General features: G+C 40.3%; 1 protein-coding gene across 9 annotated transcripts in view; it reads right to left on the bottom strand.

Annotated features, from left to right (window-relative positions):
- Nucleotides 1-13618, bottom strand: part of LOC122563175 — a 143882-nt gene that overhangs the window by 88015 nt on the left and 42249 nt on the right. For 6 of the 9 annotated variants that reach the window (XM_043716691.1, XM_043716684.1, XM_043716686.1 and 3 more), the window contains exons 6-8: nt 4715-4858; nt 2775-2918; nt 1002-1145 (exon numbers count right to left, since the gene is read on the bottom strand). In XM_043716691.1, the coding sequence (XP_043572626.1) occupies nt 1002-1145; nt 2775-2918; nt 4715-4858 (432 nt within the window). The remainder of the gene's footprint in view (nt 1-1001; nt 1146-2774; nt 2919-4714; nt 4859-13618) is intronic. The other 3 variants (XM_043716689.1, XM_043716690.1, XM_043716692.1) reach the window with 3 other exon arrangements.

The raw sequence follows: 13618 nt of genomic DNA, 5'->3' as shown, positions 1-13618 counted from the left end.
CCGGGTGCTCCGGTTTCCTCCCACAGTCCAAAGATGTGCAGGTCAGGTGAATTGGCCATGCTAAATTGCCCGTAGTGTCAGATAATGGGTAAATGTAGGGGTATGGGTGGGTTGCGCTTCGGCGGGGCGGTATGGACTTGTTGGGCCGAAGGGCCTGTTTCCATACTGTAAGTAATCTAATCTAATCTACTCTAATCACAAAATTTTACAAACTCAGATAAAGCTTTTCAGGAAATAATTTGAATTCATGCCAGTTTCTTCATTTTCACAAGTGATACAATGTGAAACTATTGTCCCAAATTCCAAACAAAATTGGATCTGGACCAACTCTGCATGAAAGCAGCATGCTGTGTATGGGTCCTGTGGGGTCATACAATGGGTGCGAGACGCCATGATGATGCAAAATGAAGGAGAGCGAGCCTAGCTCACAGTATCTTTGTGGAAATATTCCTGTTCATCTGGACTCCACAGAAATCAAACAAGACGCAAATATCCTTCCTTTCTGTAAACATTTGGAAAATATAGTTCCTTAAAGGCCTCAGGCATTTGTGTGAATTACAAAGCATTAGTATGGACAATGTTCACTGTGAAGAGCAGATCGATTAGCCTTAAAATTACAGTCATGTTATGTAAAAATAACGTCAGGGAGCATTTCTTCACAGAAAGGAGACAAGAAATCGAGAAATGTCTCCCCAAAACAGTGATTCAGACTAGGTCAATAATTGAAAATTCCAAAAATAAGATTGAGAGCTTTTCATTGGATAAGGGTGTTCAGGGCTATGGAACCAAGATGAAGAATAGGAGTTATGATTCAGAACAACCTCGTTCTAGTTCAATGTGAAATCAGGACTGAGAGATGAAATTGACTATTCATAGATCTTATACTTCTAAAGATTCAAAAAAGGCATGTTCGCAAAGTAATTTAGGACGTACAAGGAGAATTGGAAAATGGAATAGGCATAATCTGTACCTGAAATTCAAGTGATGCAACAGATACTCACTCTTGCCAAGTGGTTGTGGAGTCAAATGGCTTGCCTCTGCATCATCTGTTTTCTGGGAGGCCTGAATTGATGGTTCATTTATTGCGTTGATTGTCTTTGTGATGGTAGAAGGATTGGCAGGCTGGTGATCAACATCAGGACGAGCTGAAGCACAAAGACACATCATTGCTCTGAGAAAGTTTTTCTTTCAAACAGTCATTATAATCACAAAATTTAGATCAAGCTTTTAGAGAAATAACATGAATTCATGCCAGTTTCATCATTTTCACAAGTGATACAATGTGAAGCCATTGTCCTAAATCCCAACCAAAATTGGATTTAGAACTCATGCTGTGTGTGAGTTCTGTGGGGGCAAGGCAATTGATGCGAGACAGTCATGATGATGCAAAATGAAGCCCACAGTGTCTCTGTGGAAATATTCCCGTTCATTTGGACTCCACAGAAATCAAAGAAGACAAAAATATCCTTCTTTTCTGTGAACATTCAGATAATGTAGTTTCTAAAAGGACCCAGGTTTTTGTATGAATAAGAATAAGGTGCTGTCCACTGTTTGGAAATTAGAACGTTGTGAAACATCAGTTATTAATTTGGCTCACTTGCAGAATCTCTGATAATTGCAATGAATTTAAGATAGATATTAAAAAAATATTTGAATGTTACAGACTATATAATCCACCTAAGGTCCTGAGGCCCTTCTGCATGTACCCATATGATCATTCTTCCTGTTCCCATATATGCCTTTTCTAATTTAGATTTTAAGCTTTCATATTTCAGATTATTTTCATTGACGTGTCTCAATTCACTACAGGTACTTCTTCTACAACGTGATGGTTGTGTTCTTGTGCAACCCCATCTAATAGAAAAATAGTGCATTAGAAACAGCATGTCTAGTGTTGGTAATCTAATCACATTATAGCCAAGAAACATTTTTAAAGTTTGCATCTTAGAAACACTGTCCCCAATTCGTCAATCTGTGTAACAACAAATTTGCATTAACGAAACATGCATTTTACCAGAACAACCTGTCGTACCTTCAGGTGTAATGGTCATTAATATTCTGTTGGGAACATTCCAATCTATTAATTATTTTTATGTATTGGGATCTCTGTGATTGTAGTGAAACATTGCATTCAAATTAATTCTGGATTGAAATGATTCAGCATTTTTATGAAGCAACTCATAATTCTTTTCACTCCAAACATTGCAACATATCTAATTCTAAAGGCTAAGGCTATACAACTCCCACTTACTCTACCTGATCTAAAGGAATAGCTGCCAGATTAAAGTAAGATGGAACAAATGCCTTAACTCATTGATCAAATTTCCTTTACAAAGTATCAGTATGGACAATGTTCAACTGTGAAGAACAGATCGATTAGCCTTAAATTTACAGTCAGGTTATGTCAAGATAATGTCAGAAAGCATTTCTTCACGAAAGGAGGCAAGAAATCAAGAAATGTCTCCCCAAAACAGTGATTCAGACTAGGTCAATAATTGAAAATTCCAAAATTAAGATTGAGAGCTTTTCACTGGATAAGGGTATTCAGGGCTATGGAACCAAAATGAATAATAGGAGTTATGACTCAGAACAACCTCGTTATAGTTCAATGAGAAATCAGGACTGAGATATGGAATGTACTATTCATAGATCATATACTTCTAAAGATTCAAAAAAGGCATGTTTGTAAAGTAATTTAGCAAGTACAAGGGGAATTGGAAAATGGAATAGGCATATGCTGTCCCTGATATTCAAGTGATGCAACGGATACTCACTCTTGCCAAGTGGTTGTGGGGTCAAATGGCTTGCCTCTGCATCATCTGTTTTCTGGGAGGCCTGAGCTGTTAGTTCATTTATTGTGTTGATTGTCATTGGGATGTTAGAAGGATTGGCAGGCTGGTGATCATCATCGGAAAGAGCTGAAGCACAAAGACACATAACTGGTCTGATATGGTTTTTCTTTCAATCAGTCATTATCTTCACAAAATTTAGATCAAGCCTTTAGGGAAATAACATGAATTCATGCCAGTTTCATCATTTTCACATGTGATACAATGTGAAGCCATTGTCCTAAATTCCAAACAAAATTGGGTTTAGAACTCATGCTGCGTGTGGGTTTTGTGGAGACAAGGCAATGGGTGTGAGACAGTCATGATGATGCAAAATGAAGCCCACAGTGTCTCTGAGGAAATATTCCTGTTCATCTGGACTCCACAGAATTGAAACAAGACAAAAATATGCTTGCTTTCTGTGAACATTCGGATAATGTAGTTTCTAAAAGGACCCAGGTATTTGTATGAATAAGAATAAGGTGCTGCCCACTGTTTGGAAATTAAAACATTGTGAAACAGTCAGTTATTAATTTGGCTCACTTGCAGAATCTCTGCTAATTGCAATGAACTTAAGATAGATATAAAAAAAACATGTAAATGTTACAGACTATTTAAAAGCAAATTACTGCAGATGCTGGAATCTGAAACCAAAAGAGAAAATGCTAGAAAATGTCAAAGGGTCAGTTAGACTCGAAACGTCAGCTCTTTTTCTCTCCTTACAGATGCTGCCAGACCTGCTGTGATTTTCCAGCATTTTCTGTTTTGGTTACAGACTATTTAATCCAACTAAGGTCCTGAGGCCCTTATGCAGGTACCCATGTGATCACTGTCCTGTTCCTGATCTATGTATATGCCTTTTCTAATTTACATTTTAAGCTTTCATATTTCAGATTATTTTCACTTATATGTCTCAATTCACTAACAGGTACTTCTTCTATAATGTGATGGTTATGTTCTTGTGCAACCCCATCTTAAAGAAAAATAGTGCATTAGAAACAATGCGACTAGTGTTGGTAATCTAATCACATTGCAGCCAAGAAACATTTTTAAAGTTTGCATCTTAGAAACACTGTCCCCAATTCGTCAATCTGTGTTACAACAAATTTGTATTAATGAAACATGCAATTAATTAGAACAACGTGATGTACCATCAGGTGTAATGGTCATTAATATACTGTCGGAAACATTCCAATTTATTAATTATTTTTATGTATTGGGATCTCTGTTATTGTAGTGAAACATTGCATTCAAATTAATTCTAGATTGAAATGAATCTGCATATTTATGAAGCAATTCATAATTCTTTTCACTCCAAACATTGCTACATATGTAATACTAGAGGCTAAAACTATAGAACTGCCACTTACTCTACCTGATCTAAAGGAATAACTGCCAGATTAAAGTAAGATGGAACACATGCCTTAATGCATTGATCCAAGTTCCATTACAAAGTATCAGTATGGACAATGTTCACTGTGAAGAACAGATCGATTAGCCTTAAAATTAGTCAGGTTATGTCAAGATAATGTCAGACACCATTTCTTCACAGAAAGGGACAAGAAATCAAGAAATGTCTCCCAAAAATGTGGTTCAGGCTAGGTCAATAATCGAAAATTCCAAAATTAAGATTGAGAGCTTTTCATTGGATAAGGGTGTTCAGGGCTATGGAACCAAGATGAATAATAGGAATTACAATTCAGAACAACCTCATCGTTCAATATGAAATCAGGACTGAGAGATGAAATGGACTATTCATAGATCTTATAGTTCTAAAGATTCAAAAAAGATATGTTCGCAAAGTAACTTAGCACGTACAAGGAGAATTGGAAAACAGAATAGGCACATGCTGTCCCTGAAATTCAACTGACGCAACAAATACTCACTCTTGCCAAGTGGTTGTGGGGTCAAATGGCTTGCCTCTGCATCATCTGTTTTCTGGGAGGCCTGAGCTGTTGGTTCATTTATTGCGTTGATTGTCATTGAGACGGTAGAAGGATTGGCAGGCTGGTGATCATCATCGGGAAGAGCTGAAGCACAAAGACACATAATTGGTCTGATATGGTTTTTCTTTCAATCAGTCATTATAGTCACAAAGTTTAACAAACTCAGATCAAGCTTTTAGGAAAATAACTTGAATTTATGCCAGTTTCTTCATTTTCATAGGTACTTGTGTGAATAAGAATTCGGTGCTGTCCAATCTGTGGAAATTAAAACATTATGAAACAGTCAGTTATTAATTTGGCTCACTTGCAGAATCTGTGATAATTCAAAATGAGAAATTTCCCAAAGTAAGTTAGCAAGTACGAGGAGAATTGGAAAACAGAACAGGTATGTGCTGTTCATAAAATTCAACTGATGTAAGGAATCCTCACAGCTGAGTAGCAATGTTGTGAGTGAATGGTTTGCCTCTGCTCCATCTGGGAATCAGTCTAAGCCAGTGTTTCATCTATTGTGTTGCTGGTAGTTGTGATGGTCAAGGGAATGTGTTGTCACACAGGGTAAACCACTCTGCTAATTTAAACTATCAACGCAGAAAACATTCACCCCGCGCTGTTATCTGTTAAAATTCCAGAGGCAAAGAACGATCACTGTTTAACATAAAGATTAAAATCTTTGCTCTTTAATTCCAACAAAGAATAATATAACCAACAAGTATTTGCAACTCATTTCTCTTTAACCTATAATTTACCTCCGACTCTACAATATGAGACCGATAAAAAAAAACCCGATTAAGATTTACAAAAGAGAAACATGATTCAAAACCAGTCAGCTTTGCCGATTCTCCTTTGTAGATTTTCTCCAGCTCAGCTTCGATGTCCTGCTGCACAAACTCCCCACAGACCGACAGGTACCTGACAGGTATCAAAGAGCTCTTAAACTAGCAGTCCGCCCGTACATTTGTTGGTCTTTGGCAGTTGTCCCCTAAGTGTTCAAAATGTCCAGTTTTATACCCAAAAACATTGGATTGCTTCATTGGTTTTAATACCATCAAAATACTAAATGCAAATTTGATTGAATTTTGGTATCTTGGGACATAATTTAAACTGATTGGCCGAATTTAAATTTGATTTTGTTTCATGGCAACCTCGCTGATGTTAGCTGTTTCGACCAAGTGTTACATTGTTACCTTATTCCAGATTCTCTGTGACATGTCCTTGCTAGCTTTTCAACTCTCTTAAAGGTACAGTGCCTCTACACCTTCATAACAAACAGAAGTCTCAACATCATCAGGAAGAATTGAAATGAAAGACACACAATTGCTCTGACAGCTTTACATTCAGTGAAATCATTATAATCACATGATTTTACAAACCATTTACAAATTAGTTCGTTCCCAAGTGGAATTTGGTAAGAGGGAATTTTATGGAAAATCATTTTGTACTCTTGAATGCAGCTGATCTTTCTTTTATCATTTGAATGGATGCTATTCCAGGAATTGTGAATCTGAATCATAATGAAATACAGTGTACTGAACAACTTATGAAAAAGAACCATCTACTTTGAAAGTAAAACAAAAATGAAGATCATGCTTTCAGGTTAGTCTGTTGATCAGTCAAGCAAGCACACAAAAAGGTAAAATAATCACAAATCATTCTATCACTAAGCACAAAGGTAGAGATTCATTGTCTTGAAAGTCAAATCATCCCTACTGCTGTTAATACACTGAGGGACTGGACTGGCAACCTTCCCACTGCTTCAACATTTTAATATTGCACAGATTGTTCTGCTACTGGTGGATGGAGCTGTTTTGTCAGGTGTGTTCAGGAGGGTTTCTTTACTCAGTATGTAGACAGGCTGACGAGGGGGGAAGCCATTTTGGATTTGGTGCTTGACAATGATTTGGTGCTCAACAGGTGTCAGATCTCGCGGTGGGAGAACCCTTTGGTGACAGTGACCACAACTGCCTCACAATTACCATAGCCATGGAGAGGGAAGGAGCAGTTACCATGGGAAGATGTTTAATTGAGGGAAAGGAAATTATGATGTTTGATGAGATTAAATTCCCTACAGTGTGGAAACAGGCCCTTTGGCCCAACAAGTCCACACCGACATGCCTACATTTTCACCGGACAAATGCACCTAACACTACGGGCAATTTAGCATGGCCTATTCGCAACCTGTACATCTTTGAACGTGAGAGGAAACTGGAGCACCCGGAGGAAATCCACACAGACACGGGGAGAATGTGCAAACTCCACGCAGACAGTTGCCCAAGGCTGGAATCGAACCTGGGTCCCTGGCGCTGTGAGGCAGCAGTGCTAACCTTTGTCAGAGAGAAGTTGGGAAGTAGAGATTGGGAACAATTGTTCCACAGAAAGGGCACAACAAAGATATGGAAACTGTTTAAGGAGCAGTTGTTGCGAGTGATGCATAAATTTGTTCCTCTAAGACAGGCAAGAAGGGGTAAGATTAGAGAGCGTTGGATGACGAGAACAGAAGAGTTTCTCGTCAAAAGGAAGAAGGCAGTTTACGGAAAGTGGAGGAAGCAAGGATCTAGCACAGCTTTAGAGGATTACAGGCTTAATAGAAAGGAGCTCAAAAATGGAGTGAGGAGAGCCAGGAGGGGGCACGAGAAAGGCTTGGTGGGAAGCATTAGAAAGAACCCAAAGGCATTTTACTCATATGTGAGGAATAAGAGAATGATCAGGGAGAAGGAAGGGCTGGTCAGGGATAAATTGGAGAACTTGTGCATGGAGTCTGAGCAGACGGGAAGTGCAAAATTAGGTTTTTAACTTCAGTTTTCACTAATAAAGGGACCTTGTTGTGAATTAGAACTTTGAGGAGCTAGGAAACAGGCTTGAACAGATCGAGATTGAGGAAGTTGATGTGTTGGAAACCTTGGCAAACAATAAGATTGATAATGCCCAGGGCCAGACCAGATTTATCCTAGTTTGCTGCAGGAAGTGAGAAAAGAGGTTGCTAAGGAGCTGGTGACGATCTTTGCTTCCTCATTCTCCATGGGATTCGTAATGGAGGATTGGAGGGAGGCGAATGTTATGCCTCTTTTCAAGAAGGGTAATAGGGAAATTGCTGGCAATTACACACCGGTCAGTCTTAGGTCTGTATTCAGCAAGGTTTTGGAAAGAATTCTCAGGGATAGGATTTATGACTATTTGGAAAAGCATGGCGTGATTAAAAGTAGTCAGTATGGCTTTGTGAGGGGCAAGTCATGCCTCACAAATCGTATTGAGTTCTTTGAGGAGGTGACGAGACAGGTTGATGAATGTTGACCAGTGGATGCAGTGCAAATGGACTTCAGCAAGGTAATTGATAAGGTTCCCCTTGGCCAGCTCACTCATAAAGTCAGGAGGTATGGGATACAGGGAGATTTGGTTCTCTGGATTCAGATTGGTTGGCTGACAGAAGGCAGAGTGTGGTTGTGGATAAAAAGTATTCTGTCTGGAGGTCAGTGTTGAGTGGTGTCCCTCTCTGTTCTTGAGCCTCTGTTCTTTGTAGTTCTTATGAATGACTTGGATGAGGAGGTTGAGGGCTGGGTTTGTAAATTTGCTGATGACATGATGTTTGGAGGTGCCATTGATAACATTGAGGCCTGTTGCAGGCTGCAGCGCAAAATTGACAGGATGCAGAGCTGAGCTGAGAAATGGCAGATGGAGTTCAACCTGGATAAATGCAAAGTGATGCAATTTGAAAGGTCCAATTTGAATGCTGAATATAGGATTAAAGACAAGATTCTTGGCAGTCTGGAGGAATAGTGCTATCTTGGTGTTCAAATGCATAGATCCCTCAATGTTGCCAACAAGTGGATAGGGTTGCTCAGAAAGCATATGGTCTCTTGGCTTTTATTAACTGGGGAATCGAGTTGAAGATCCGTGAGGTTTTGCTGCATCTCTACAAAACCTTGCTGAGACCACACTTGGAACAGTGTGTCCAGTTCTGGTCACCCTATTACAGGAAAGATGCGGAGGCTTTGGAGAGTGTGCAAAGAAGGTTTACCAGGATGCTGCCTGGACTACAGGGCTTGTCTTACGAAGAGAGGTGGACTAAGCTCGGACTTTTCTCTCCGGAGAGGAGGTGGAAGAGAGTTGACCTGATGGAGGTGCACAAGGTAATGAGAGGCATGGATAGAGTCGATAACCAGACACTTTTCCCCAGGGCAGGATTGACTGCCATGAGGGGTCATAGTTTTAAGATGTTATGAGGAAAGTATAGGGGAGACATTAGGGGTAAGTTCTTTATGCAGAGTTGTGAATGCATGGAATGCGTTGCCAGTGGTGGTGGTGGAAGCAGAGTCATTAGGGACATTTAAGTGACTGCTGAACATGCACATGGACAGCAGTTAATTGAGGGGTGCATAGGTTAGGTTATTTGATTTTAGTTTAGGATTAATCCTCGGCAAAACATGGTGGGCCAAAGGGCCTGTTCTGTGCTGTACTTTTCTATGTTCTGTGTTCTAAGTTCGATGTTCTATGAAATTTGCCGATCTCCTCTGCTGATGGCTTTGTTCAAATCTGGATCCTTTGTACCATGAGTAACATATATACATCTGTAATTTCATATTCCAGGCATGGATATGATGTTGGCTTAGTGGCAGGAAACAAAATGGGTGCTTTTGAATTGGAAGCCTTTTCCAGTGGGATTCTTCAGCACCCAGTACTCAAGGTCTCTGTTTTTTGTAGTGTATATTAATTATTTGTTTATAAATGTAAGAGGTGTGGTCAAATTGTTTGCAGATGACACCACAAAATTGGTCACATGGTTGATAGTAAGACAGATAGCTTTTGAGTGCAGGAAAACATCAACAGACTGATCTGACCAGGATAAAATTGGCAAATGGAATTCAACACAGCGAAAAGTGCAGTGATACACAGGAAGAGGTCAAACAGGCAAAAGGAATAGACATTCACTGGGAGAACACTGACAGGGACCTTGGAGAGAATGCCCACAATTCCCTGAAGGTATCATGACAGGTTGAAAGGATTGTTAAGAAGGAAGATGGAATCCTTTCCTATTTTAGCCATGGTATTTAGAACTGTGATGTTATGCTGGAACTCTCTACATCGTTGTGGCACGGTGGCACAGTGGTTAGCACTGTTGCCTCACAGCGCCAGAGACCCGGGTTCAATTCCCGCCTCAGGCGACTGACTGCGTGGAGTTTGCACGTTCTCCCCGTGTCTGCGTGGGTTTCCTCCGGGTGCTCCAGTTTCCTCCCACAGTCCAAAGATGTGCAGGGTCAGGTGAATTGGCCATACTAAATTGCCCGTAGTGTTCGGTAAGGGGTAAATGTAGGGGTATGGGTGGGTTCGCTTCGCGGGTCGGTGTGGACTTGTTGGGCTGAAGGGCCTGTTTCCACACTGTAATGTAATCTGTAATCGTTAGTTCGGGCTAAACTTGTGCACAATGGGCATTTTTGGTCATCACTAAAAGGATGGAATTGTACCAGAGTTGGTGCAGAGGAGATTTAGGAAGATGATGCCGGGAAAAGTAAAGCAGTGAGGAAAGATTGGATAGGCTGGAGTTGTCCTGGCAACAGAAAAGGCTGAGGGGAGATTCAATTCGGATGTAGGAAATTGTAAAGGGCCTTGATCAAATGGATGGAAAGTGTCTGTTTACCTCAGCAGACAGGTCTGTAATTTGAGGAGCACGGATTTAAAGTGATCGGCAGAAAGGTTAAAGGGGAGATGAGAATACATATTTTTCACCCTAGATGTCTGGAACTGGCTGCCCAGAAAGATAGAACAGACAGACAACCGCAATTCACTTAAAAGGTGCCTGGATAACCAGTGCTATAACCTGCAAGACTGTAGACCAAATGCTGGAGAATGGGATTAGGCTGGCTGGTTCACCTTTGTCTGGCGCAGACATTATGAGACAAATACTCTGTTTCTGTGTCATAAACATTCTACATTTTTTTCCATGAACCACTGGAAGACGAATACACTGTCACTGTGTATGATAACTATGATAAGTAAATTAAAGATAAATTTAAATAAATATTCCATCAACCACACTAATGTAATATATTCTTCTGAATTGACAATTGAGGTGAATTTTATGGAAATGATGGGGAAACTAGCCAATGAATAGGCCTTCCCTGGGATCAGGATTTTTGGTTGGTTTGTAATACGCCACACACCAATTGCTCATGTTAGACGTCACACAACACCAGGTTATAGTCCAACAGGTTTAGTTGAAATCACAGGCATTTGGAGCACTTCTCCTTCATCAGGTGAAGTGGGGACAAGTGCACAGGCACAGAATATGTAGTTAGGGAGATAACGGCAAGATAATTCCAGGTAATTAAGCGTGTCAACAGATAAGTACAAATAGCGTACTGTTACTTGGTGAGAGCACGATTGAGCCAATGGGTGGTTCCTTGGATCCAGAAACACACCGAGGTGAGAAGACAGAGAATATGGAACGTAACAACTTATTCAAAACTGCATAAAACCCACTCTGATGACATAAAACCACTGGAGAATCTCAGAGAGTTGATGAATAGGAAGAGCTGTTTGTCAGCAACCTATATGTGGAAACTAATTCCATGTCTTCAATGAATGCTTTCAAAGGGCTGAATGAGAAGATGTAGAACAGCCAATGATATTACCTTGGTGGATTCTGAGAGTAGGATACAAGAAGGGAATGCAGCGTTGTTGATTCTCTGAGGCTATAATCAGAACAATATGAATATGACCAGGTGAGTGCAGCCCCACAGAAATGGACAGTACAGGAACATTATTGGAGGAGGATTGTGTCATGGATCATGTCAATGGTGACAGGAAGATCAAGGGGGATGAGGAATTATATTCAACATGATCAAAGTCACAGGAAATGTTATTTATAACATTGCTTAAAATTGTTCATTGGTGCTTTCACAGGACCGAAAGTCTAATTAAAGAGATTAAATCAGGGAGTTCAATGAAATCTGTAAATGTAATAGAGAGATGATGATGTGTTCAAGAAAAAGGACTGGATGGCAGAAAGGTCAAAATTTGGAGTGCAGAGGAGAAGATTTATGAGAATGAATGTTCTACATAAAGCTTAGAGTACTTCAGAGTGGAAATATCTGCATTAGGCAGTGCACAACTTTAACATTAACGCCAGTTGGAATTGGTGCTATTTAGGAAATTAAGAGCTTTGGCATTCTCTGCCTTAGGAGGCTGAGGTGGATAGATTCTTATTAGGCAACAGAATCCAAAGTTATGGAGTTATACGTGAAAATAAGGAATGTGAAATACCAACAGATCAGCCACGATCTTATTCAATAGAACACAAAGCTTGAGGGATCAAATGGGTCTATGTCTATTCCAATTTCGTATGTTCTTGCACATGTTGAAATGACATATTGTCCTCAGTGACTGATCCACGTGCAAAAGTAGCCAGTGGATGTTCTTGAAATTTACTGTGAAAACATAGGTTCATTCTTCTTTAAATGAATTCAGGGTCTTTAAATTCATTGAGTGCATAACATAATAAAAGAAATGTTACTTTGGTTAAACGAGAAGGAACTTACAGAGATATTAAAAACCACTCTGTTTTGGAGAGCTGCAAAGAATGTATGTTGTTTGCAGTGCAATTCCATGGCAGTGATGAGCGTAACCCAGTGAAAATAGAAATGAAATCTAGAACCCAATAATCATGTCAGCATTCATAGATCAGATACAGCTTCAAACCTTTTCACACTAACTAGCTTTGTTATGTCCAAAAGATGTGTTTCTATTTCAAATGAAATTTATCTTGTTAAGGTTAAGTCAAATGAGTTACCTGTAATATTAATCCAATAATAATCATCAATGATAGTAGAACAGGTTAACAAAACTGAAGGTTTTAAAACTTTGAAACATTTTATATAATTTTTAAAACATATTTCAGGAAGTTTAGGTTATCTTTTGTCTCCACCATAATTTCCATCCTTCAGCCAATTGTTTCATTTGTTCCCTGGCATCTGTTTGAGATTAAAACTGTTTACAAACTTGATGTCACACTTGATCCTGAGGTGAGCCTCCAAACACCACTAAGAATTTCTAATTCCATTCTCATTACTTCACCCAATTCTGTCTTTGCCTTGGCTAATCTTCTGTTTAAATGCTTGCTTATCCCTTTGTTATCTTTAGGCTTGAGTATTCTAGGAAAAGGAGGAGAAAGTGAGGTCTGCAGATGCTGGAGATCAGAGCTGAAAATGTGTTGCTGGAAAAGCACAGCAGGTCAGGCAGCATCCAGGGAACAGGAGAATCGACGTTTCGGGCATAAGCCCTTCTTCAGGAATGAGGAAAGTTTGTCCAGCAGGCTAAGATAAAAGGGACTTGGGGGAGGGGTGTCGGAAATGTGATAGGTGGAAAGAGGTCAACGTGAGAGTGATAGGTCAGACTGGGATGGGGGCGGAGAGGTCAGGAAGAAGATTGCAGGTTAGGAAGGCGGTGCTGAATTCGATGGATTTGACTGAGACAAGGTGGGGGGACGGCAAATGAGGAAACTGGTGAAATCCAAGTTCATCCCTTGTGGTTGGAGGGTTCCTAGGCGGAAGATGAGGCGCTCTTCCTCCAACCGTCGTGTTGTTGTGGTCTGGCGATGGAGGAGACCACAGACCTGCATATCCTTGGTGGAGTGGGAGGGGCAGTTGAAATGTTGAGCCACAGGGTGGTTGGGTTGGTTAGTCCGGGTGTCCCAGAGGTGTTCTCTGAAAAGCTCCGCAAGTAGCCGGCCTGTCTCCCCAATAGAGAGGAGGCCACATCGGGTGCAGAGGATGCAATAGATAATGTGTGTGGAGGTGCAGGTGAATCTGTGGCGGATATGGAAGCCTCCCCCCTTACTTCCCTCCAAGGCCCCAA

This window comes from Chiloscyllium plagiosum, chromosome 26 (assembly GCF_004010195.1).
Source record: "Chiloscyllium plagiosum isolate BGI_BamShark_2017 chromosome 26, ASM401019v2, whole genome shotgun sequence".
Classification (NCBI taxonomy): Eukaryota; Metazoa; Chordata; class Chondrichthyes; order Orectolobiformes; family Hemiscylliidae; genus Chiloscyllium; species Chiloscyllium plagiosum.
The sequence above is the reverse complement of the archived record's forward strand: the minus strand, read 5'-3'. Positions and strand labels throughout refer to the sequence as shown.